This window comes from Hippopotamus amphibius, chromosome 2 (genome assembly GCF_030028045.1).
Source record: "Hippopotamus amphibius kiboko isolate mHipAmp2 chromosome 2, mHipAmp2.hap2, whole genome shotgun sequence".
Lineage (NCBI taxonomy): Eukaryota > Metazoa > Chordata > Mammalia > Artiodactyla > Hippopotamidae > Hippopotamus > Hippopotamus amphibius.
The window spans coordinates 84,405,466-84,432,721 of record NC_080187.1 but is presented as its reverse complement, the minus strand read 5'-3'; the positions used below and the strand labels follow the sequence as shown (position 1 = coordinate 84,432,721).

At 34.0% G+C, this 27,256-nt stretch overlaps 1 protein-coding gene across 3 annotated transcripts in view; it reads left to right on the top strand.

Annotated features, from left to right (window-relative positions):
• The window catches only part of DENND4C (DENN domain containing 4C), a 142,309-nt gene that overhangs the window by 30,101 nt on the left and 84,952 nt on the right, over positions 1-27,256 (top strand). For all 3 annotated transcript variants that reach the window (XM_057724920.1, XM_057724922.1, XM_057724921.1), the window contains exons 2-7: positions 7,925-8,246; positions 17,728-17,980; positions 18,911-18,980; positions 20,851-21,020; positions 24,433-24,671; positions 26,228-26,294. In XM_057724920.1, the coding sequence (XP_057580903.1) occupies positions 7,942-8,246; positions 17,728-17,980; positions 18,911-18,980; positions 20,851-21,020; positions 24,433-24,671; positions 26,228-26,294 (1,104 nt within the window). In that variant the 5' untranslated portion in view covers positions 7,925-7,941. The remainder of the gene's footprint in view (positions 1-7,924; positions 8,247-17,727; positions 17,981-18,910; positions 18,981-20,850; positions 21,021-24,432; positions 24,672-26,227; positions 26,295-27,256) is intronic.

The window sequence follows — 27,256 nt, the reverse complement described above, 5'->3', positions numbered from 1 at the left end:
ACATGTTTTACAGTTTTATTGAGCTATAATTCAAACACCACACAATTCACGCAACGTATATAATTTATTGTTTTTTAATGTAGTCACAGATTGCTCAACTAGCACCACAGTCAATTTTAGGACATTTTTTTCCCTCAAGAAGAAACCCCATACCCATTAGCAGTCATTCCCCATTTCCCCCAGCCCCCAGGCCTAGCAGCCAACCACTTTCTTTTTCTATAGATTTGCCTATTCTGCACATTTCACTTAAATGGAACTGAACATATGTGGTCTTTGTGACTGACTTCTTCCACTTAGCATAATGTTTTCAGGGTTCATCAATGTTGTGGCATGTATCAGTACTTAATTTCCTTTTGTTGCTGAAGTATATAGTCCATTGTATGGATGTGCTAAATTTTATTTATCTCTTTATCAGTTGATGGACATTCGAGCTGTTACCATTTCTGTTATCGATAATGTTGACACACATATATTTACTGTAATTTTTATTTTTTTATTTTTATTTTTTAAATTTTTTATTTTTTTAGCTCTTTATTGGAATATAATTGCCTTATACTGCTGTGCCAGTTTTTGGTGTACAACAAAGTGAATCAGCTGCATCCATACATATATCCCCATATCCCCTCCCTCCTGCGATTCCCTCCTACCCCCCCATCCCAGCCCTCTAAGTCATCACCCATCATTGAGTTGATCTCCCTGTGTTATGCAGCAGCTTCCCACTAGCTATCTGTTTTACATTTGGTAGTGTATAAATGTCATTGCTACTCTCTCATGTCGTCCCAGCTTCCCCTTCACCCCCCCACCCCATGTCCTCAAGTCCATTCTCTACATCTACATCTTTATTCTTGCCCTGTCACTGGGTTCATCAGTACCATTATTTTTGATTCCACATATATGAGTTAGCATACAGTATGTAGCATATGGTATTTGTTTTTCTCTTTCTGGCTTACTTCACTCTGTATGATAGACTCTGGGTCCATCCACCTCACTACAAATAACTCAATTTCATTCCTTTTTAAGGCTGAGTAATATTCCATTGTATATATGTGCCACATCACATCTTCTTTATCCATTCATCTGTTGATGGGCATTTAGGTTGCTTTCATGTCCTGGCTATTGTAAATAGTGCTGCAATGAACATAGTGGTATATGTTTCTTTTTGGATTATGGTTTTCTCAGGGTATGTGCCAAGTAGTGGAATTGCTGGGTCATATGGTAGTTCTATTTTTAGTTTTTTAAGGATGCTCCATACTGTTTTTCATAGGACACACATATATTTAAAATTTTTTGAATTATTTTAGGTTTGTAGAAAGGTTGAAAAAATAGTACAGAGATTGCCTGTATTTTTCTGTGGCTAACAATTTAGATTACTATAGTACATTTGTCAAAACTAAAACATTAATGTTGTTACATTGTTGTTAACTAAAATCCAAATTTTAATTTCACCAATTTTTACATTAATAAAAATTTCTCTATTCTGTGATCCAGTTCAAGGTAGCACATTGCCTTCAGTGTATATATGTTTTAGAATCATGAGTTCATATTGATACCTCTAATTCCTTTCTGAAACAGAGACTCTTACTTGTAATTTCCCATTCCTTATTTATATTTCCCTTTTCTCATAGTAAGAACTCTGGCTTCCAACAGTTATGCGATATAGAGTATGTATATTGATTGAATAATTTCAGAATTGCTACAAATATACCAGTATAAAAAAACAAGCCTTCTAAGTAAAGATTAAGATTTATTTTCAGTTCTTCATGTTAAATTGTCCAGAATTTACTTGGATTAGTTCTTTTTTCATTCCCTTCTATGTGATTACATTATCAGTTTTATATACAGTTAGGTTCATTGGCTCACATATCTTTCATGGTGAAGTTAGATATTTAACCAGGTCAGTATTTTTTTATTTTTAGAGTGTACAATTTGGTTTTTTTTTTTTTTAAATTAGAAATGTATATATGGCAATCCCAATTTCCCAATTCATTCCCCCCCAACCCTCCCCACTGACCAGGTCAGTATTTTTTAAATGAAATTTAGAAATTGTTCTTTTCTAGATATTTAATCTTTAGAGGTAATATAGCATGCTTATGAGTTCTGTTTGAACTTACTAGTGTTTAAGGATTTTAAATTAGTTGCTGATATTTTAAAACTTGGAGATTTACATTAAAAATCTGGATTATTCCAGTGCTCGATCTGTACAGTCAGGGTAAAGTTGGAAAGGAACTAACTGGGCTCTCTAAGGCCCTGGCAGTCACACTTGGCACGAGAGGTAGGTGACACATGTTTAGGTCACAAGAGTTCTGCCCTGGAATATTGGGGGGAAAAATCCAGATTATTTCTAGCTTCTCTCGAAAAGACAAAAAGGAAATTCTGGTTTTGCCAAGTCTGTTTGGCAGCAGTTGGATGGATCTGACTAGTAGTGGCTGCCTCTGTTCTCTAGTTCCCACAACTCTTATGTCCTGTATGACTCTTTTAAAGCATTTGTGATTTCAACCTTTCTTTACAACCCTCCTTCTTTATAAAACTTGCAATCGCAGGTGCAGCAGTAGAGAATTAGACTGCTTTGTGCTCTTAAAAAGAAAGTGATTTTATCTGAAATGACTTCTTCAATTTTATAGTTCCATGATCCAGCCAGCATAGCTGATGTTTATAATGCTTTCTAAGTGAAATCACTAAGGCCCTTTTGCTTACATGTAGCAAATAACTTTGAGAATACTAATAATATTGTGGCTTAAACATTGTTCATTTTTAATTCTGTATGGTTTGGAACACAGAGGAACACAGATATTTTTGAACCCTTAAGTCTTTGTTACAATGAGAGTAATTTTGTAAACTACATTTAGCCTTGTAAATTGAAGTTATTAATATTTTGTGGATATTAACAATATTTATTTATTAAAATGTATGCCATTCAAACAGCAAGGTGAAATGAAATTGATTCTGAAAGATTATCTTGTCTGTAGTTGGAAAATGAAGTCTAATTATTTAACTGTGTATCTAAGTTTTTAATAAATACTTTAAAGGTTGGTTCATCAAAAGGACATAATAATTCTAAGTAGTTATGCCCTTAATAACAGAGCTTCAAAATACATGAAGCAAAAGCTGATAGAACTGAAAGGAGACATCGACAGATCTATAATTATAGTAAGAGATTTCAGTAGTGCTCTGATAATAATTGATTGACAAGTGGACAGAAAATCAGCTAAGATGTATGGATTTGAACAACACTAAACCTTGACCTCTCTCCAAGAAAAACAGAACACACATTCTGCTATGTATTGTATGATTATCAAATAGACTATATTCTTAGCCATAAAACTAATCTTAATAAACATAAAAGACTTCAAATTGTACACAGTATATCCTTTGAGCACAGTGTAATTAAGTTAGAAATCAATAACCGAAAGGTTCTTGGAAAATTTCCAAGTACAGAATTTGGGAACTGAAAAATATACTTTAAGTAGCCTGTTAGTCAAAGAAAATGCTTTAAGAAAGAAATTTAAAAATGTTTTGAACCAAATAAGAAAACTCAACATACCTGAATTTGTGGGATGCCAGTAAAACATTGTGAGGGGGGCGTTTTAGCTCTAAATACCTACATTAGAAAAGAAGAAAGAACTCAAATCAGTGACCCCAGCTTCCACCGTAGGAAACTAGAAAAAGAAGAGCAAATTAAAGTCTACATAGGGACTTGCCCGGTGGTCCAGTGGTTAAGACTCTGTGCTCCCAATGCAGGGGGCCCTGGTTCCATCCCTGATTAGGGAACTAGATCCATGCTGCAACTTGGAACCCGCATGCCACAACTAAAAGATCCTGTATGCCACAACTAAAGGATCTCCGCATGCCACAGTGAAGATCCTGCACACAGCAATGAAGATCTTGTGTGCTGCAACTAAGACCCAGCACAGCCAGATAAATAAATATATATATATTTTTAAAGTCTACATAAACAGAGAAAAAGAAGTAATAAAGTTCAAAGTAGAAATCAATAAAATAGAAAAGCAATAGGAAAAAACCAGTGAAATTGAAAGCTGGTTCTTAGAGAAGATCAATAAAATTGACAATTTTCTAGCCAAATTGATCAGGATAAAAAGGGAGACAACATAAACTTACTGATATCAAGAATGAGATATGTGGGACTTCCCTGGTTGCCCAGTAGTTAAGACTCTGCACTCCCAATGCAGGGTGCCTGGGTTCAATCCCTGGTCAAGGAACTAGATCCCACGTGCATGCCACAACTAAGTGTTCACATGCCGCAACTAAGGATACTGCTTGCCGCAGCTAAGGAACCTGCCTGTCTCAACTAAGGCCCAGTGCAACCAAATAAAATAAGTAAATATTTTTAAAAAAAGAATGAAAGGACTTCCTAGGTGGCACAGTGGTTATGAATCCACCTGCCAATGCAGGGGACACGGGTTCGAGCCCTGCTCTGGGAAGATTCCACGTGCTACGGAACAACTAAGCCCGTGTGCCACAACTATTGAGCCTGTGCTCTAGAGCCCATGAGCCACAACTACTGAGCCCATGTGCTGCAACTGTTGAAGCCCACGCACCTAGGGCCCGTGCTCCACAGCAAGAGAAGCCACTACAGTGAGGAGCCTGCGCACCACAATGAAGAGTAACTCCCACTCTCAGCAACTAGAGAAAACCCATGTGCAGCAACAAAGACCCAACACAGCCAATAAATAAATTAAATAAATAAATAAGTAAAGTAAATTAAAAAAAAAAAGAGTGAAAGATGTACCATCACTGCATATTCTACAGATTCTAGAAGGATAAGGGAATATTATGAACAATTTTATACAGTAAATTACACAACTTAGATGAAGTGGACAAATTCCTTGCCATAGACTGAATGTGTATACCCTCCCCCAATTCTTATGTTAAAATGTAATCTCCAATGTGATGGTATTTGGAGGTAGGACTTTGGAAGGTGCTTTGGTTATGTGGATGAAACCACCATGAATGGTATTAGTGTTTTTCTAAAAGAGACTCCAGGAAGATCTCTTGCTCCTTTCCACCCTGTGAAGTTACAGTGAAAAGACAGCCTTCTGTGAACTAGGTAGCCAGCTGTCACTAGACACTGAATCTGCCAGTGCCTTGGTCTTGGATTTCCCAGCCTCAAGAAATAAAATTTTTGTTGTTTGTAAGCCACCCAACCTATGGTATTCTGGTATAGCAGCCTGAATGGAGTAAGACTGAAACAAACTATGAAAGTTTACTCAAGAAGAAATCGGTAATCTGAATTGCCCTATGTGTTAAAGGAAAGGAATTTATAGTTTTTAAAACCTACCTCCAGAGAAAACTCTAGATCCAGATGATTTCACAGGTGAATTCTATCAAACATTTAAGGAAGAAATAATAACAATTCTATACAAACTCTTCGTGAAAATTGAAGAGGGGGAAAGTCTTCCCAACTCATTCTGTGAGACTAGCATTACTTTGATATCAAAACCAGATAAAGACATTACAAGAGGGAAAAAAAAAGAACCGTAGCCCAGTATCTCTCATAAACATATATAAAATTTCAAACAAAATTTTAGCAAATAGAATCCAAGAATACATGAAAAGGATAATATATGAATGGAAAATAAAGAAATGAAAAGGTAGTCAACATTACTAGTTATTAAAAAGATATAAATTAAAACTGCAGTTAAGTATTACTATAGACATGGTAAAATCTAGTCTAAATTAAGAAGACTGACCTTATAGAGTGTTGGAGAGGATGTGGAACAGCTGGAACTCTCATATACTGATGATAGGAATGTAAAATAGTATACTCATTCTAGAAAACCACTTAGCACTTTTTTTTTTTTTTTTTTTTTTTTTTGGCACGCGGGCTTAGTTGCTCCGCGGCATGTGGGATCTTCCTGGAGCTGGGATCGAACCCATGACCTCTGCATTGGCAGGCGGATTCTTAACCACTGCGCCACCTAGGAAGCCCCAAGCACTTTTTTAGAATTGCATATACCTTCCAGGTGATCCAGCTGTTCTATCTTAGAATTTATCCAAGATAAATGAAGTCCATGTGGCTTATGCATGGGTATTTGTGATAGCTTTATTTATAACAGCCCCAAGCTGAAAATAACCCCTATGCTTATTAATGTAGGTGAATGGGTAAACATTTTGTGGTATATTCAACTGTGAAATACTACTCAGCAATAAAAAGGAATGAACTATTGATATAAACAGTAACATGGATGAATCTCACAATAATTATGAGTGAAAGAAGCCAGACAAAAAAGAATACACTGTGTGATTTCATTTATATCAATTCTAGAAACTAATCTGCAGTGACAGAAAGCCTGGAGAGGGAGGGATGATGAAGGGGCACAAGAACATTTTGGATGTTGATGAATATGTTCATTACCTTGATTGTGATATGGTTTCACAGATGTATGCGTTTGTGAAAACTTACCAAACTGTACACTTTATTTTTTTTCTTTTAAGATCTTTTATTGAGATACAGTTAACATACAATAAACTGCATATATTTAGAGTGTACTATTTGGTATCCCAATCTCCCAGTTCATTCCCCTCAACCTTCCCCGCTTTCCCCACTTGGTGTCCATATGTTTGTTCTCTACATTTGTGTCTCTATTTCTGCTTTGCAAACTGGTTGATTTGTACCATTTTTCTATATTCCACATATGTGTGTTAATATATGATATTTGTTTTTCTCTTTCTGACTCACTTCACTCTGTATGACAGTCTCTAGGTCCATCCATGTCTCTACAAATGTACCAGTTTCATCACTTTTTACAGCTGAGTAATATTCCATTGTATATATGTACCACATCTTTTTTATCCATTCGTCTGTTGATGGACATTTAGGTTGCTTCCATGTCCTGGCTGTTGTAAATAGTGCTGCAATGAACATTGGAGTGCATGTGTCTTTTTGAATTATGGTGTTCTCTGGGTACATGCCCAGCAGTGGGATTGCTGGGTCATATGGTAATTCTATTGTTAGTTTTACAGGGAACCTCCATACTGTTCTCCATAGTGGCTGTATCAATTTACATTCCCACCAACAGTGCAAGAGTGTTCCCTTTTCTTCACACCCTCTCCAGCATTTACTGACCAAACTGTACACTTTAAATATGTGCATTTTATTGTCTGTACATTATACCTCAATAAATTTTTTTTAAAAGCACATAAAATCCATAGAAATATTTAAAATTTCAGAAACTTAATTTTATTTTCAGAGGTACTGAGTTTAAAGATAATAGAAATCTTGACTCAACATTCATATTCTCTGGGCTTCTCCCATGTATTACCTAAGTCTCTTAGTATGTATTTTGTATAACTTTATCTTCTTTGGTTATGGTTTTTTATGCTCTATCTGGTATTTATATATGAAATAGTTAATGGCCCCTAAACTTACTTAGTTTACATGGTGTTTACATAAAGTTTTTTAACCATAAGGACAGATTCCTAATTGGATTAAAAAACTGGTTTAATTATATTTATTGCTAGTACCTTTATCTTTTCTGTTAGACCTTGAGTGATTCATGATGAATTCTATTCGTTTAAATGTGAAGTTAGCTCTAGGAATTCTGTAACTTAAAAGAGAATGATTTTTTAAAAATAGTATGAATTTTGTTCATTGTGTGCATTTTGCTGAAAGGAAGGCACTGTAGCCCACGTCTGATAGTTTGATTATCCTTAAGGGGCCTTAGGCGTGTAATAGGGTCATAATTGCCTTACAAATGAATTGATGCTATTAATTTGTACTTAATAGGAGGTAAAAGCTGACAAGATGATATCAAAACAAGCTTATTCTACAGAATGATAACAATTTGACTATAAATCCACCTGGGAAGTGTGTCTATTAATCACTGTTAACTCAGGAGTATTTTAACTTACTGAGTTAGGATAAACATTTTATTTAATTGATGTCTTCCCCCCCCCTCTTTTCTAGGAAGTATAGCAGCAGCCATGATAGAAGACAAAGGGCCAAGAGTGACTGACTACTTTGTTGTGGCAGGTCTCACTGATACATCTACTCTTTTGGATCAAGAAGTAAATCGTTTAGATACTAAGTCAACTGGACCTAAAGCTCCAATTACAGACATTGCAGTTATTAACAAATCAGCTGGGGAAACAGTACCTGAAGGTTACACCTGTGTTGAAGCCACTCCATCAGCTCTCCAGGCAAACTTGAACTATGGAAGTCTGAAAAGCCCAGAACTCTTCCTCTGTTATAAGAGAGGGAGAGAGAAGCCACCTCTTACTGACATTGGGTATGGTGACTTATTTTCTTTTGCTATAGTGAAGGGAATAAAATTTATTGCATGGCAGTAGAAATTCAAAATCCTTGATAGTCCTCTTATTATTTATTACTTCAAGATCAAGTATAGTAAGATATTACATATCTCTATCTGTCCTTACTGAATTTCTCTGTATTGTATTGAGTCATTAGGTTATTTCCTTTCAAAAGGATATTGAAATAAAGGCATTGCAGCCTGAAATGTGATTTCATTTCTGTTAGTACTAATCAGATAAGCTTATTAATTAAACATAAAGGAACAAAAAACTGTAATAAAAGACAGTATATTTTTAAGGGGCTGGTTGGGTTAAGCGATGAGTTTTTGTGAAGCCCTGAACTAATTTTACAAAGGAATATTCCTGTTTTAAAAAATACAATTGGGACATCCCTAGTAGTCCAGTGGTTAAGACTCCCTGCTTCCGCTGCAGAGGGCACGAGTTCGATCCCTGGTTGGGGAACTAAGATCCCACATTCCGTGTGGCATACCCACCAAAAAAAAAAAAAAAAAAAAAGATAAAAATGATAAGAAATACAGGTGTGCTGTGTGGTTTTTAGTGCCAGAAGCAAAACATTTATGGTTTACAAGGAGTATAGTTGTTATGAGGTATTTAGTGTCTAGTCCACAGCCAATGAAGATCATACTTCTTTGTAGAAGCCTTTTCTCCAAAAATGTCTACGTTGTCTCTTCTTTAAATGAGATGTGCTTTCAGAATAGCTGTAATACTTTACCATACATACATGTCACGTATTAAGCTCTTCTGCTCATTATAATTACCATCAGTTAGTAAAAACATACTAAATGTTTTTGAGAGCATCTTGGGAAATACTGGAGATCAATTTGTTCATTTATGCAAAACATGCAGTTAAAATTTTGATGGGGATTGCATTTAATCTGCATATCAATTTGTAGGGAGTATTGCCATCTTTATAATATTGTCTTCCAAACTCTATGAGTTGTATTTCCATTTATTTGTCTTATTTCTTTTAGCACTGTTCTGTGGTTTTTAGTGAACAAGTCTTTCACCTTCTTAATTTTATTAAGTATTTTTTCTTTTGGATTCTATTATAAATGGGATTATTTTCTTAATTTTCTTTTTTGGATTATTCATTGCTGGTGTTTGGCAAACAGGTGGGTTTTATTAACTTTATGTGTTAATCTTATACCCTGCAGTTTTGCTGAATTTTTTAGCTCTGATAGCTTTCTTATGGATTTTGGGGGGATTTTTTAATATATAGGATCATGTCATTTACAAATAGAGATAGTTTTATTCCTTCCTTTGCACTTTGATTTATCTCTACCCTCCCACCCCCCCCACCCCCCTTTGTCTTACTGCTCTGGCTAGAACTTAGAGTATGGTGTTGAATGGCAGTGGTGAAAGCAGGCATCCTTGTCTCATTCCTGATGGGAGGTGGAAGGCTTTCAGTCTTTCACCACTGAGTATGATGTTAGCTGTGGGTTTTTCATAAATACTGTTTATCATGTTAAGGAAGGTCCCTTTTATTCCTGGTTTTATGAGGGATTTTATCATAAAAGTGTGTGGGTTTTGTCAAATGCCTCTCCTTTGTTAATTGATACTATCATGTGAATTTTTCCTTTATTAATGTAGTATTACATTAGTATTACATCAGTTGGTTGTTGAGTCCCCCTTTTAATGTAACCATAATACCGCACCTGCAAAATGATTCTTGAATATCATCATATATGCAAATTTCCCTGATTGTCCCATGAAATGTTTTTTTTTTTTAAACAGTTGGTTGCTGGTTGTTCTGTTCATAGTTGTTGTGATATTAAGAAAGGTAGTGAGCTGCTGCATTTGACCACCACTTGTTTTGCTCATCATTTCCTTTACTGTTCCAACAGAGCTCTGGTGAAATTGTCCCAAGGTCCTCATTATGTTCAAATTTCCAAAGCCAAAGGATGTTTTGTCCTTATCTTACTTTATTTTTAACTCCTTTAGTATAGTACAGATCACCTTCTACGATTTTCCTTCAAGTCAGTGCAATTGCAGTGAGGGTCATATAACTTTTAAAGATTAGTGGACATAAGAGTCAGGTTAGAAAGTACTGAAAATGATTGGGAATTAGAGTTATAGAGGCTTCTTTTTGAAAGCTTGACTTTAAGGAAAAGAGAAGATAGCCTTGCTGTTTGGTCCATGGACCAGTATTGTCCATAGGGCCTTGGGAGTGTGTTAGAAAGTCAGAATCTCAGGCACTGCCCTAGACCTACTGAATCTGTATTTTAACGAAATCTCCAGCAGCAATGGTTTAGGATACCTGGGAGTTGAAAGGATACAGAGTCAAGGGTTATTTTTTAACATTTCTCCCAGAAGATAACCTCGAACATCTTTATTTTGAAGGGAAGGAACCAATGGAGAAGGAAGGGCTGAAAATATAGGACTAAAAGGTTTTACTGTCAGTTCTTTTATTTTCACTATGATTTTCTTAAGAGAATAGGTAATATCCATAATAGGATGGGTATAAGATAAAAGTTTGATAATATTCATGTCAGTTTAAGGGAAACAGCCCCAGGAACTTACCTTGTATTCCAGCCGTCACTGTTCTATTAGCCATCCTTTGAAGGCCATCTGTTCACATCCTCATCCCCAAACCTCCCACCATATAGTTGTAATCAAAAGGGTATAAATCTCTAAAAGATTGCTGTTCCTTGTGATTCAGGGGCATAAGTGATGACTTGGATAATTAGACAGATGCTTTCAGGTTTGCAAGCGGCTCTTTCATAGAGATCTTGCAGTTCCCTAGGGCTTCTAATTTCTCTTAACTGATTCAGGTTTGCTTGAGTGTGTGGTTGTCTTTTAGCTGATCATGATGGTAAAAGTTTCTCTCCAGATCAAGTAATTGTTAATATCTGGTGATTTAAATGTTTTGGCCTTTTCTTCCCTCTTTCTCCTCAGTTAAACATACTAATGAGATTTGGAAAAACCTGTTAGCCAGTATAAACACAGGTACCCTCTCATTCAACTAAATATGAAACAGAGTTGTCAAACTTTTGACCTTTTGGACTGTTTTATAAACAAGGTGAGATATTTATAAAAATAACTGTTTTTTTTTTTCTGGAAAAGATGTTAAGTTAAAATATGTAAGATCTGATATTCCCTCATAATTTCAAATACTCTGTAAAGTGTAATTTAAACAGGTCACTATATTATCGTACATCAGATGTGTTTTTTGAGATGAAGAATCACAGACTACTGTACAAAGTTCCTATCTTCCTTCACTTATCAAATTGATTGACTTTCAAATGAATTTTTTTCCAGGACTTTTGGTTTTTGAGAATTTTCAAACATACAAAAAAGTTAACAGAATATTATAATAAACACTAGTATCGTTTTCTTTCCTAAATGATAAACTGTAGTATAATGAACAATGTGCTGTCCATCTAGATTCAACAAATGAACATTTTCCAGTATTTTTTGCTGAACTATTTGAAAGGAGGCTGAAACTGTCAAAACAATTCTCCCATGAATACTTCACCATGCATCTTTTAAAACATGCTCCTAATAACCATAATATATAGAAAATTAATAATTCCATCAGTATCCATTCCCTAGCCAAATATTTGCAGTCATCCCAAGAATATTTGTTTATAGCTTAAAAAAAAATCCAGGATCCTGTCACGGCTTACCTGTTGCATTTGGTTATTATGCCTCTTTAGTCTGTTTATCTAGAATATTCCCCAACATTTTTCTGTGATATATAGACATTTTGAAGAGTCTGGGCCACTTGTCTTATAGAATGCCCTACATTCTAGATTTATCTGATTGTTTCCTCATTATGTCATTTAACTTGTTCCTTTGTCAGTATTTCCTGTAAACTGGATGTTAGGTTTAAAGTCTGGATTAAATGTACACTAAATATCTTTGACAAGAATACTTACGGGTAGCAGTAGCATCAGGAAAGCATGTAGTGACAGATTGTCCCATAATTAGTGAAGCTGAGTTTAGTCACTTGGTTAAGATGGTAATTGCTGGATATCTATTGTAAAGGCATTTTTATTTTTTTCTTTTATTTAAGTAATTTGTGGAGTTGTGGGCATTGTTTAAATATCTTGTCCCTCAGCACCTTTTCACTTATTGTTTCCATTGATCATTACCTGAATTAGATCTTGTATGGGGGATATAAAATGATATTTTCTAATACTGTCATTTAAAAAATACATTTTTAGTTGGCATTTTAATATAATGAAGAGCTTTCCTATTCTCTTGGCTTCATTTTTTTTAATGAGACAATTTTTAAAATTTGTTTTTAGTATAATTGAGGAACTGAATTTTAATTTACTGCATTTGATAAAAATAGATTACAATCCTTATTCTGTTTGCCCAAATTGTCCCAAATTTGGCCAGTGGGAACCCTTTCCAGCTGACTGCCATGTCAATCAAAATTTGGAGCTATGTGTATTCATTGTTACTGAGGTGTCTATTTTTTATATAAATAAATATATATATAAATCATGAGTTAATACTCATATTTCAACTTCAAATTTTAACATTAAAAACTTACTGAACTCATTTTGGATTGTATATTGCTTCTCTTATGCTGAAAATCTTGGTTTCTAAATCATAAATATGTTACTTATTACTTTATCTTATTTACATAAAGTAATCTCAAAGTTAAAGGTATCAGTTTTACTACCAATAGCAATTCTGTTACTAAGTTCCTTGTCCCTAGAATAAAACCCATTAAGCACTTACAGAGTACTGTGTTAAAAAATATATGAAATAGTTTTTCTATGTGGTTATGTTACCAATTTGCTATGCAGTTAGGTTCATTTGTTCCTTTTTGTGTTTCATTTGTTTTAAAATTCTTTCTTTTAGTATGGAAAATGTTGTGGTTCAAAACACATAAAAAGATATATTTAGGGAAATATTGCTTCAGTTTCTGTTTCCTCTACTCCTTTTTCCGTACTTTCTGCCCTCTCCTCCAGTTGTTTAGTTTCTGATTTATCCTTTCATTGTGTGTTTTTACAGAAATAAACAAACACATGTGTGTATAGTTTTATTTCTTCCTCTTAAACAAAATGCACAGATACTATGTATACTATTTTATACTCTGTTTTTTCACCTAACAACATTTCCTGGGAATTACTCTATATCTGAAAATGGAGATCTCTCTCTTTTTTTTAAAATAACTTTTTAGTACTTGTTTATGTGGATGTATTATACTTTATTCAGCCTATCTCTATTGGTGGACATTTGGGTTCTTTCACATCTTGTGCTGTTAAAGAATGCTTTGGTGAATAATGTGCATATATTGTTACATATTTGTGGAGTTATATTTTCAGGTAGATCCTAGAAGGCAGTTGCTGGGTTAAAAGATAAATACATGCATAATTTTGTTAAATATTACCAAATTTCTCTCTACTGTGATTGTGCCATTTTATACTCCCATCATCAATATATGTGAGTGCTTCTTTCCTCACAGTCCCATCAACAAAGTATGTGATCAGAGTTTTGAATTTTTGTCAGTCTCACAGTAGAGAAATGGTATGTCAGAATAATTTTAATGAGGTTAAGTATTTCTTCATATGTTTAAGGACCCTTTTTCTTTTGTGAACTGTTAATATCTTTTTGGCATTAACTGTTAATGTCTTTTTTAAAAACAGGTTTTTGGTCTTTTTCTTGATTTTTTTTTTTTTAATGAGATTTTTATTTGTTTGGAAGATGAACTTTTTGTAGAATGAGTCACCAGATGTTTTCTCCATGTTTATAATTTGTGCTTTTTCAAATTGAAGTATAGTTGACTTACACTATTATGTTAATATATAGGGTGTACAGTGTAGTGATTGAATATTTATAGATTATACTCCATATAAAGTTATTATAAAATATTGATTATATTCCCTGTGCTGTACAGCCTTGTAACTTATTACAAGTAGTTTGTACCTCTTAATCTCTTTTACCTATTTTGCCCCTTCCCTGTTCCTCTCCCTTTATAATTTGTCTTTTGACTTGGTTTACAGTGTGTTTTTGTCATGCAAAGTTTATTTTATGAAGTTAATTTTCTTGCTCTTTTATCGCCTCTAGATTGTGAGTCATAGTTAGGCTTTTCCTACTGCTAGGCTTTCGTTTAGTATTAGGCTGTTTTCATTCTTTACATTTACATCTGTGATCCACTGGGAGCCCTTTCTGGTGTATAGTGTGACCTATAGATAGAATTTTGTTTATTTTTCCCAAATGGCAGTTTGATTATTCAGGCACTGCTTATTAAATTAAAAAGTTCATCTTTCCCTCCGTGTATTGAGATGTCACCTTTATCATGTACAAGATTTCTGTTCATTGCTCTTTCTGTTTACTCATTTGCCAGTACTATTTTGATTTAAATACAGAGGCCTTATACTGTAATATTTAGTTGGGCTTTAACAACTTAAGTTTTTTTTTAAACCTCTGGTTTTGTGACCTCATCACACTTTAAAAAAAATATATCATTTCTGGACTATTACTCAGCTATAAAAAGGGATGAGATGGAGCTATATGTAATGAGGTGGATAAACCTAGAGTCTGTCATACAGAGTGAAGTAAGTGCAAAAGAGAAAGACAGATATTGTATGCTAACTCACATATACGGAATCTAAAAATGGTACTGATGTACTCAGTGACAAGACAAGAACAAGGACACAGATGCAGAGAATGGACTGGAGAACTCGAGGTTTGGGGAGATGGGGGATGAAGGGGAAGCTGAGATGAAGTGAGAGAGTAGCATAGACATATACTACCAACTGTAAAATAGATAGCCAGTGGGAAGTTGCTGTATAACAAAGGGAGTTGAACTCAAGGATGGATGATGTCTTAGAGGACTGGGACGGGGAGGGTGGGGAGGAGTCGAGGGAGGGAGGGAATACGGGGATACATGTATAAAAACAGATGATTGAACTTGATGTACCCCCCAAAAAATAATAAATAAATAAAATTGAAAACCAAATGAAAAAAAAAATCATTTCTCTTAATTTCTTTTTTCAAAAAATTATTTATCTATTTTTTGCTGCATTATTTTTGTTGCTGTGTGCGGGCTTTTTCTACTTGTGGCAAACGGGCTACTCTTTGTTGCAGTGTGTGGGCTTCTCATTGTGGTGGCTTGTTGTGGAGCACGGGCTCTAGGCGCTCAGGCTTCAGTAGTTGCAGTATGCAGGCTCAGTAGCTGTGGCTTGCAGGCTCTAGAGCGCAGGCTTAGTAGTTGTGGCACTCGGGCTTTGTTGCTCCATGGTATGTGGGATCTTCCTGGACCAGGGATCGAACCCATATCCCCTGCTTTGGCAGGCAGATTCTGAACCACTGCACCAGCAGGGAAATTCCTTTAACAACTTCATTGAGCTGTAATTCACGTATTGTACAATTCACCCATCTAAAGTGTACAATTAAATGGTCTTTAGTGTATTCACAGAGTTGTGTAGCCACAGTCCATTTTAGAATATTTTCATCACTCTAAAAAGAAACCTTATTTTCTTAGCAGTCACTCTCCAATACTCTTTCCTACTCTCTAGCCCTAGGCAACTACTAAATTGTTTTGTCTCTGTAGATATGCCTATTCTGGACATTTCATGTAAATGGGATTATACTGTGTGTGGTCTTTTTTGTCTGGCTTCTTTCACTTCATATGTTTATGAGGTTCATCCACCGTTGTACCATGTATCAATACTTCCTCTCTCTTTATTGATCCATGATATTCTGTTACATGGCTATACTGCATTCTACATATCCATTCATTAGTTGATGGACATTTGATTATTTTCACTTTTTGGCTGTTGTGGATAATGCTGTTATAAGCATTTGTGTGCTGGTGTTTGTATAGATGTGTGTTTTCTTTTCTCTTCTAGTGTATATCAAGGAAAACCCATGTTTATTTTTCCTCGTAGGTCATGTAGAAAATCTGTTTAACCCATTGAGGAACTGTCAAACTGTTTTCCAAAGCTGTTGATTTCCACCAGCAATGTATGAGGATTCCAATTTTTCTGACACTTGTTATTACCTGTCTTTTTTATTCTAGCCATTCCCACTAATGTGAAGTGGTATCTCATCATGGTTTGATTTGCAGTTCCCTAATGGGTAATAGTACACTCAGGATCTTTTCATGTGCTTTTGGACATTTATATGTCCTCTTTGGACAAATATCTATTTAGATTCTTTGCCCATTAAAAAATAAGGATGTTTTACTTTAAAATAATTTTACTTTTTACAGAAGAATTGTAAAGAAAAGATAGTACAGAGAATTTGCAAATATCCTTTGCCAGTCCTGTGCCCATTTTTAAATTGTATATATTTTTTTATATTGTAAGTTTTTTTTACATATTCTGGAAAGAATTTCCTAGTTAGATACATGATTTGCAAATATTTTCTCACATTCTGTGGTTATCATTTCACTTTCTTGATGGTATCAATTATAGCACAGAAGTTTTTAATTTTAATGAAGTCTAGTTTATCATTTTTTTTTTTTGTCACTTGTGCTTTTTGGTGTCATATGTAAAAAGGCTTAGTCTAACCCAAGGCTGCAAAGATTTTTTCCTCTGTTTTTTTTCTAGGAGTTTTACAGTTTTAACTCTTACGTTTAAGTGTTTGATCCATTTTTGGTTTTCTAGTGTGTATTGTAAGGAAGGGGTCCAACTTTGTTTTTTTGCATTTGAATATCCAGTTGTCCTATCACCATTTGTTGAAAAGATTCTTTTCCCGTTGATTTAATCTTGCCACTTTTGTCAAAATCAATTGACTGTAAGTGTACGGGTTTAATTCTAGACTTGTCCATGTTACTGCATTGATCTATATGTTTATCCTTATATTAGTACCACAGTGTACTGATGACAGATTGGTAGTAAGTTTTGAAATGGAGTGTGAATCCTCCAAGTCTGTTCTGTTCTTCCAGATTTCTTTGGTTTATACTGGGTTGCTTGCATTTCCATATGAACTTTAGGATCTTGTTGTCTATTTCTAAAAAAACAGGCATCTAGGATTTAGATAGTAATTTGACATCTAACCAATATTAAATGTTCTTATCCATGACTTTTTATTTATTAGCTCATCTCTAATTTCTTTAAACACTGTTTTAGAGTTTCAGTCAAGGAATTTTTAAAGGTAAAAATTTGACAGGAATTATGAAGGTAAATTTTGTGAAAACATCTGAATACTAGATAAAATTTCTAAGAGTCGACCTGAGGATGGTTTTGGTGTTACCCCTTTTTTGCTTCATATGTTTCTTGTAATAAGCAATAAAAAAGAAATCAAGTTGTTTGATCCTGTTTACATTTCTAAAATTGTATTCTAGCTGTTGTAAAACAGTAGTTAAGAGATTTTTATAACTCCCAAAATAATAATTTTAATTTTGGTTTACAGTTTAGATATGGGAAACAACAAGAGGGACCAAAACATTTTATTTTATTTTCAAGGAGAAAACAAGCATTAACCTGACATATGTTTACTTATCTATTTATTTCCTCTGTCCCTGCCATGCAGAGTTTTATATGATGGGAAAGAAAGGCTAATTCCAGGATGTGAAGTGATCCAAGCCACACCCTACGGTCGCTGTGCCAATGTCAACAATAGTTCAACTACTTCACAAAGAATCTTTATCACTTTTCGAAGAGCTCCTCTAATTCGACCCCAGAATTCGTTGGCTGTAACTGATATCTGTGTTATTGTAACCAGTAAGGGAGAAACCCCGCCTCATACTTTCTGCAAAGTTGACAGAAACTTAAATTGCGGAATGGTAAGAAGAAAGTTTCATTTCCAAAATTTCATATGAAAATTAAAATTTTTTTGGACTCCTCTTTATTATTAATCTTATTATTTACTCTCAGTTTGTATTTTCATGATTGTTTTTATTTTAGCTCTCTAATTTTTATGGTTCATAATAACTTAAAAATACCCTTAGCTATCTGATGTTTTAGATTAATTTCACCCAGAAAATAGATACTTAAAGTCAGGGATTTTTTTTTTTTTTTTTTTGGGTGTGTGCTAATACATTACACTAATACACAGGTTTTGTTAGCTTTTGGGTTTCAGTGGTGTCTTCAAGGACAATTGCAGGCAGACTGGGTTGAGACACCCCTTATATTTATTTATTTACTTATTTTAAATATTGTAGTCTTCATATTTATTTTGAAAGGGCTCTAGTGAAGAAGAAAATGCAACATATACATTGGATTTATAGTTTTATGACACTAAAGTTTACTGTTGTGTTACATTTATTTTGAATAACATCTTAAACTAATATTAGCTTAATTGAGGTATAGGCAGAGATGACCCATGCTTGCAAAGCTGTTAGTCAAGACAGGTTTGCCTCTGGAGATAATGACTTCATAGCATCTAGTGACCCCAGTCTTCCCTAGTTTGGGCTCAGCACCAACTCCATTTTGTGCTGTTTCTCTCAAATAGAGGCAACCTCTGTGTGATTGTAGAATTCTAAACCTTTTGAAACAAGCTTCGCATTAGTTTAATTTTTGTGGCAGTTATTTTTTATTCCTTTTCTTCTAATGTTTTCAGTTTCATGTTTTGCTATATTGTATACTATATATTCTTTTTGATAAACATGTTTTAAATAGACTTCCCTGAGAAAATAGTCAAAATCTTTAGAAGACATTCAACAAAATCAATTTATTATCACTCTTTTTTTTTAAACCTAATTTATATTTTACAGTGGGGTTCCAGTGTGTTTCTATGTTATAAGAAGTCTGTGCCTGCTTCTAATGCAATAGCATATAAAGCTGGTAAGTAAATTAAAAAAAAAAGGTCTCTATATTGTTGCATACTCTCATTTGGTTAGAAGAGACAGTGTATGCTTCCTTATGCAGTTTGTGTAATTGATATATTCATAAATTGAATTATCTGTAACTTTAGCATGAAAGGTATATGTTTTCTTAAATACATTACTAAAAAAATATTAATATTACCCGCCACCAACAAAAATATACTGTTAATTAAACAGAAAATTTTATTCCAAGCAAGCATTTGTGGAATAAACATTAAGCTTTTGGTCTACACTAATAGATTTAATAGTTGAGTGGAAAATGCTTACTCTGACCTTTTATATTTTGGCAGTCAGAAAGGTGTCAAACTGCATCTTTACTTCTTATATATTTCCTTCTCTTATCTCTGTGTGTCTGATTTGAAACCACATGTTACTTGCCATGAAAGGTGGACTTGCTTCCTTTTTCCCTTGTTGCAAAGAATCAGCTATATGGAAGAGAGGAGGGCCTGAGAACCTTTTCTGCCATGAAGTGTTTGAGAAATCTATCGCCACATTCTTACTGCACAGTAAAGTGTCAAGGGCTGTAAAGATTTAAGTGTGACCTCTTCATCCCACTGGTATGGTGGGATAAGAACTGAAAATACAGGTATGCTCCAGTTGTAAATAGAAGAGATACTGGAATACTTCTTTGTGAAAAGAAGCAGTGTCAATTACTTTTTATCATGCACAATTTTTGGAATAAAGTTTGACTTCAGGGAAGTCAGGCAAATCCATGTATGAGAAATCTTAATTGTCTTCATAAAGACAGTCATACTAATGAATCAAACCATTTAATTTATTATATAAAAATAATGGCATCAACTAACAGTTAAATTTCAGTATCACTTTAAAGTGTAATACTGTTACTATTGCTCTAATGTGTTAATTATATGTGATTTCCTTAAAAAAAATTTTTTGGTGGGGTGAAATTGTCACTTAAAACTTATAGAAACAAGTTTTGTGAAAGAGTTCAAGTATTTGATATAAGACATATTTTAGAATAAAGAATTTTGGAGACTGAATTTGGACTCAAAATTCTGCTACTGATTTTCAAGTGTTTAACGTAGAGGTGGTCTGTGTATTAGAGATATTAGAGGCTAAGAAATTGATGCCATGTAGCTACTTTATTCTGAAGGGGCTTTGTTATACTCCTCAGGGTGCTCCCTGCTCCTACTTCATTGGTCTCGCATACTCTGTACTTAGTCACAAGAGTTTCTGTCTCATTTACTTTTGTGTTGCATTCATTTTACACTGCTGCTCTCTCAAGATAAGTTTAGGAGCTGCCTTGGCATTATTTCATAACACTTGTCCCTTCCCTGAATTTTTTTTTTCCCCATAGAAGACTAACTGAAATAGTTGGTACATTTTCCTGTATGTTTCTTGCTTTCTCTAGGATGTTGGCAGTATGTAGGGAAAACACATTAAGATTAATGATCCTGTTGAGTAGAGTTTTAACTAATATATTTAATACATTTTAATGTTACAGTGATCTCTAAGTCCATGGATAAAAATAAATGGTAAATTTGTTATTTATTTTAATTACTGATATGGCAAGAGAAAAATTGATCTTGAAATTTCACACATAAATATTTCTATAAAATTTGCTATTAAAATATCCTATTAATATGCATCACATATTAATAACTATTTAAAAGTAACTATTTAAAGAAATTAGCAAGAGTTCCCTGGCAGTCCAGTGGTTAGGACTTGGTACTTTCTCTGCCCTGGGCCTGGGTTCAATCCCTGGTTGGGGAACTAAGATCCTGCAAGCTGTGTGGTACAGCCAAAGAATAAAAATTAAAAATAAATAAATAGAGGAATAAATGATCATTATGTGCTTTCTCCAATAGGCTTAATTTTTAGATATCCAGAAGAGGACTATGAGTCATTTCCACTCTCGGAATCTGTCCCTCTCTTCTGCCTTCCGATGGGAGCTACTATTGAATGTTGGGATCCCCAAAGCAAATATCCACTTCCAGTTTTTTCAACTTTTGTCCTCACAGGCTCTTCTGCTGAAAAGGTATATTTTTTCTCTTTTATTAAACCTATTTTGTCCATGTTTTTAATCCATAAAATGAACAATATGTTTTATTTGAATGTTAGGATTATTTGGACACAATACATTTTTATTTAAATTTGTATTATAATGCCCAAAGTGAGAAGTCTGCATGAAAATTGGGATCAGGATGCTGATACCCCTGGAGTGTCTATAGGAGCAAATGTGAAGTCTCTGGAGAGATGCCCCCAAAACTCAGGCCTCAAGATGAGCTTCTAGTAAAAGTTAGAAGACTTAGGTACCATAGGAAGGATCAACAAGACACAGAGCTGGATTAGACCCTTAAGATATTGAAATGATAGAATGACAATATCAAAGTTATTATAAATTGAATATATAATTGAAATGATTCAAGACCTAATTGAGGGGCTCAAAACATCAAGGAAAGAACAGGATATTTTGAAAAATGAATGGACAGTTGGAAAAAGAATCAGATGTCTAAAAATGAAAAATTTGATCCTTATAATTAAAAATTTAATGAATGGTTTAAACAAATAAGTCATACATGAAGGAAGAATTAATGAAGTGGAAAGTAGGTTACCGCGAATGTGGCACAGAAAAACATAAAACATAAAAGGAGTTTAAAAATGTAGAGGGTAGAATCAAAAGAACCAGTAGATATTTAGTGAATCCCAGAAGGAGAAAGTAGGGAAGGCAGAGGCAGCATTTTAAGAGCTAGTGGTTGATGGACAGTTTTCCAGGTTGATGAAAAATTGAGTTTTTCAGGTTAAAGATACACTCTGAATTGTCAGGGGAAAAAAAATAAACGCACTTCTTTTCATATTATAGTGAAACCATGGAATACCAAAGACAAAAACAACCAGAAAGAAAAGACATATTTACTTTCAAAGGAATAACTATTGATTAATGGCTAATTTCTCAACAACAATGAGGGTCAGAAGACAAATAACACATTAAAATTGAGGGAGTAAGTGAAGATAGTTTAAACAGTATGCAGAAAGCACGAGCCATGAAAGAAAAGATGAGTAATAAGACCTCATTGGAGTTAAGGACATCTGTTCATTCAAAGGTACCATTAAAAAGGTGAAAAAGCAGGCCCTAGACTGGGAGAAAGTAATGTGATTCTAAAGGTAATCCACAAGGGTCTTGTATTCAGAACTTCCACATTGTCAGCAACGATGAGACATAACTCTGTGGCCCAACAGTTATACACCTGAGCATATCCCAAGAGAAATGACTGTATATATTCTCCAAAACATGTATATTTGTATGCTTTATTGGTAATAGCCAAAAATTCAAAATGTATATAAACAGTAATATTAACATAGAATGATAATTTAAAGTAAAAAAGAGATGTCAAAAATAAGCAATATTAGGAAATGAAAAGTAAATAAAACTACAGATCTAGTAGAAATTTAAAAATTGAAAACTTAGGAAATTTGATACAGTAGTCAATTTTATTCAAAAGTGTAACTAACTAAGGCTGACTCTTATGGAGCAAACAAAAATACATCTGTGTCCTCATTCTCCAGTGTTCAAGTTTATAACCACCGTACTAAAGACGGTAATTAAGGTTAAGTGTCCAGCAGAGTGTCTGGAACAATAGTAAAATACTCACTGAATGGAAGGCCAATACTATATTGACTGGATTGCTTACGAGTAAGCTTACTCTTTAGCTTAATAATCATTTATAGTTTCTCTCGTTGAAAGTAATAAATATAAATGAATATTTTAAGATCTTCAGACACTCAAGAGTTACCAAATTTACTTTGACCAGTAGAGAACAGTGAAGCCTCATCATGGTGCTTTTGTCATATTGCTTGTTAAAAACCCCTGAGTGGAGATGCAGAAGTAGAGAATGGACTTGAGGACATGGGGCTGGGGTGGGGGGCGAAGGGGAAGCTGGGACGAAGTGAGAAAGTAGCATAGACATATTTACACTACCAACTGTAAAACAGATAGCTAGTTGGGAAGTTGCTGTATAACAAAAGGAGATCCACTTGATGATGGGAGATGCCTTAGAGGGCCAGGACGGGGGGCAGGGGAGGGAGCTGTGGGAAGGAGTGGATATGGGGATATATGTATAAATACAGCTGATTCACTTTGGTGTACCTCAAAAATTGGTACAAGAGTGTAAAGCAAATATATTCCAATAAAGAGCTTTAAAAAAATAGTAATAATCTCTGAGACTATTATCCTAATTCCTTGTACCCATGGGATAATTACAACTACTTTGTGATTTCATCTTTCTTTCCTTGACTTAAATATTGTAAGTATGGGCATAGAATCCATTGCTTCTAACAATTTAAACTAAACGTTTGGTTAAAGTATCTTGATTCATTTGATTTTTGTGAAACTCTGAAACATTAAAGAAACCCAAATTTAAATGCAATATTTAAGACATATTTGATAATAAAATAAGTTTCTGGTTTAAAAAACAAAAACAACAACAACAGAAACCTGAGATGACTTTGAAATAATTGTATCTGAGAGTATTGTTTGTATCTGTAAAGATAAGGGTTAATGTGATATAATACACACACACGCACATATATATATGACATGTATACACATATACACACACACACACACATATGTAGTGGCTAAAGAGTTAAAAGATTTATAAAAGTATCACTTTATCCATTTCCAGAACTTTTTCATCACTCTAAACAGGAGCTTCTTCCATTCCTATCCTGTGTCCCTCTTTTCTACTATCTTTCCCTACCAATTTGCCTGTTCTAGGTAGCACATATAAATGGAATCATATAATGTTTGTCCTTCTGTGTCTGCATTATTTCAATTAGCATAATGTTATCAGGGTTCATCCATGTTGCAGTATTTATCAGAATTTGATTCCTTGTTAAGGATGAATAATATTCCATTGAGTGTATATACAGGCAGCCCACTGTATCCAGAGATGCCGAACCTATGGATCTGGAGGGCCGACTGTACCACATCATTTTCTATAGGGGCTTGAGTATTCATGGATCTCAGTATCTGCTGGGGGTCCTGGAATCAACCCCATCGAATACTGAGGGAACGACTGTTCCACATTTTGTTTATCTGTTCATCTGTTGATGGACATTTGGGTCGTTTCTGTCTCTTGGTTATTGTTGAATAAAGCTGCTATGAACATCGGTGTACAAGTATTTGTTTGAGTGAAACTAGGAGTGAAACTGTTGGATCATATGGTAATCGTTTAACTTTTGGAGGAGCTGCCAAACTGTTTTCCACCATAGCTGCAGCGTTTTATATTCCCATCACCAATGTTTGAATTTTTGTTTTTGTTTTTTTGTTTTTTCTATTTATCTGTCATATGCACTCTAAGAAAATACTTCGTTTGGAATAAGAGAAAAAGAGAAATTAATTTCTAAAAACACTCAAAATTTTATTATGGAATTCTTTTACTCTGTAGGTATATGGAGCTGCCATCCAGTTTTATGAACCTTACTCTCGAGAACTTCTAACAGAAAAACAGCTTATGCAGCTGGGCCTCTTGACACCTGTGGAGAGAAAAATGGTCTCCAAATCCATCAATTCAAACAAATGCATTTGTTTACTCTCACACTGGCCTTTTTTTGAAGCTTTTAGAAAGTTTCTCATGTTTATCTACAAACTTTCTGTGTCTGGACCACATCCTCTTCCCATTGAAAAGTATGTATAATAATTTGAAGGATGCCTGGTGGAAAAATTGGATGTATATATGTACATTTCATTGTTTATTTAACTTTAAGCATCAGAGTTGAAAGGGAAGGAGAGTCACAGTCATCCTACTTTTTACTTGCTCCCCTCTTCACCTGAATCATTGACTCTGAATTTAAAATTGAGGAGTGGTGATGAGGATGACCAAATAAAAATCTTTTGAGAATTTAGCTGAGGAAGAATCTTACATACATTGTGCTATGTGTGTTCTTCCTATTCATTCTTGAATAACCAAGAGAAAAATAGCTGTTGATGCACACCCCAACCATCCAAATGACTATTCCAAGTTAAAACATCTCTAAACTGATATAGAAGTTAATAAGGGTGAGTTAATTGATGTTAAAAGTAAGGTTTTGGTTTTAGCATTGATAGAGCTCTGCATGTTTTCACTTTGATTTGTAATTCTCTTCATTGTGGAAATGTTTTGTAAGCAAGAAAAATAGATGTGGAACCACTATCTTTTAAAAATCACATCTTTTCTGACTTCTAATAGCACATTGACTCCTATTTATCATAGTAAATAACTTATGTATCCTGCTAACAAAGCAAGTCAGGAGCTTTGTGGAAATGTGTTATACTGTGCGTAAACACAGATTCTCTTAATTTGAAAATTTCACATTATAGTAAAAAAAGATTATCAGTGAAGCATACTAGTTTAGTAGATAAGAGGGGGCCAGTTACCAGTAGGTTTTAAAGTAATGCTGCTCAAATATCAACTTTAAAAAATAGTAAAACTACTCTGCATAAACGCATCAAAATTCGGTATAGCAATATGGTTTCAGCTTTCATGTTGTGTTATTGGAATGACAATCTCATGGTTCATAATTATAGATTTAACTTTCAGCTGTCAGATTAAGTTAAAATTGTTTGAAGTAAATTTACTGTTAATGATAAGTTAGCAACCTTTTTAAAAATTAAGGTTCTATGAAGTTTGTGAAAAAAAAATCAGTGTATGTGATCCATTCTTTTTTTCTCAGTTGAAGTAATACTTTGTACTTTAGTGGCTCCTAAGAGCTCAAAACTTTGGAAAAACTTAAGACGTATTATTTATAGGTGGAGAAATAGGGCAAGTGAGTTGCCCAAAGTTATATAAGAACTATATTAATTTAATTAATATTCAGTTAATTTATTAGGATTAAATTCTGTATTAGTTTTGATTCATTATATCACAGTTAGTTGCTCACCATGCTGGTAATGATAACCAGGGCAGTAGATATTAGCTTCTTTCATGAAAACTATATTCATGTTACTCTTCTTTTCCTGGTGATAATGGGGTATATTAATCTGGACTTTTAATCAGGAAACACATTTTGCGTTTTAGAAGTTGCATTCCAGTCATAGTGGAATGAGTACATTTATTTACACTAAGTAAATTTATTTATTTAGCTTAAGTTTTAGGTAAGTGGCTTTGTCAGATCCGGGATGATAAGTAATGAAATTTAAGATCCGTTAAAATCCATGAATCATGTTAGAAAAGTAATTATCTTTATTTCAAAAATTTTTTCTAGGCACATTTCACATTTTATGCAAAACATCCCTTTTCCTTCACCACAAAGACCAAGAATCCTGGTACAGGTAATCGAAAAAAGAGTATGTTTGAGGGGAGTGCTGCATATGTTAATTTCGTCATTGCAGTGTGGATTCTCTGGCCCTCTGAGTTTGAGGTGGGGCAAGATACATCCATGAAGACCATAGTCCTTGAAGTTCCTGTATTTTATATCTTTAGCAAATATTCTTTTGTATTGTTTTTTTGAATTTTGAATATACAGAATTGGAATAATTATAATACTTGGTTCATGACATCATCATTGGTCCATGTGTGGCCTTTATATAGCTGATTTTAATAACATAAGACCCAGAACTATGTTAAGGGCATGTTTTTAACATTGGAGTGACTAATAAATATTAAATGTGAAATTGATTATGATTGGAGAGCAGAAGTGAAGTAGTTTATAACAGGGCTGTTAAAGGACCAGTTTCTTTTTACTTCCAGTCAATGGCAGACCTGTATAAGTATATAGCTTGTAACATAAGCAGCTTACCATATGAGATAGTATAGACATAGACAGGTCTATACCCTATCCAAAGACATGAGTTCACTGGTAATGTATTTGGATATGAGAGCAGTGTCAGATTGCCATAAAAGTTTCTAAATTGCTTTCTCTCTAAATACTATCTTTCTATATAGTGTTATATACTATTTCTTACTGAACTGATAACAATTTGCAGACTGGCACTTTGAGTTGGGCTAATCTGTAGAAGCAAGCTATTTAAACATTTTTTTAAGATGTTTATTAACATCGTGTGTGAGAGTCAAATATTGTTAATCTTGAATGTATTTCAGTTCAGCAGGTATTAATATATATTAAGCAGTTGCCAAATATAGAGTAAATAAATTTGAGGCTTTTAAAAAGCAGTTACTCCATAATTTTTAAACAGCTGTATTTTAATCAATTAACTGGATCAGAATTCAGTTGAATCAACCATTTAATTATAAAGAACTATATTTCTAGGTAAATACAGCTATTGTTTTATAT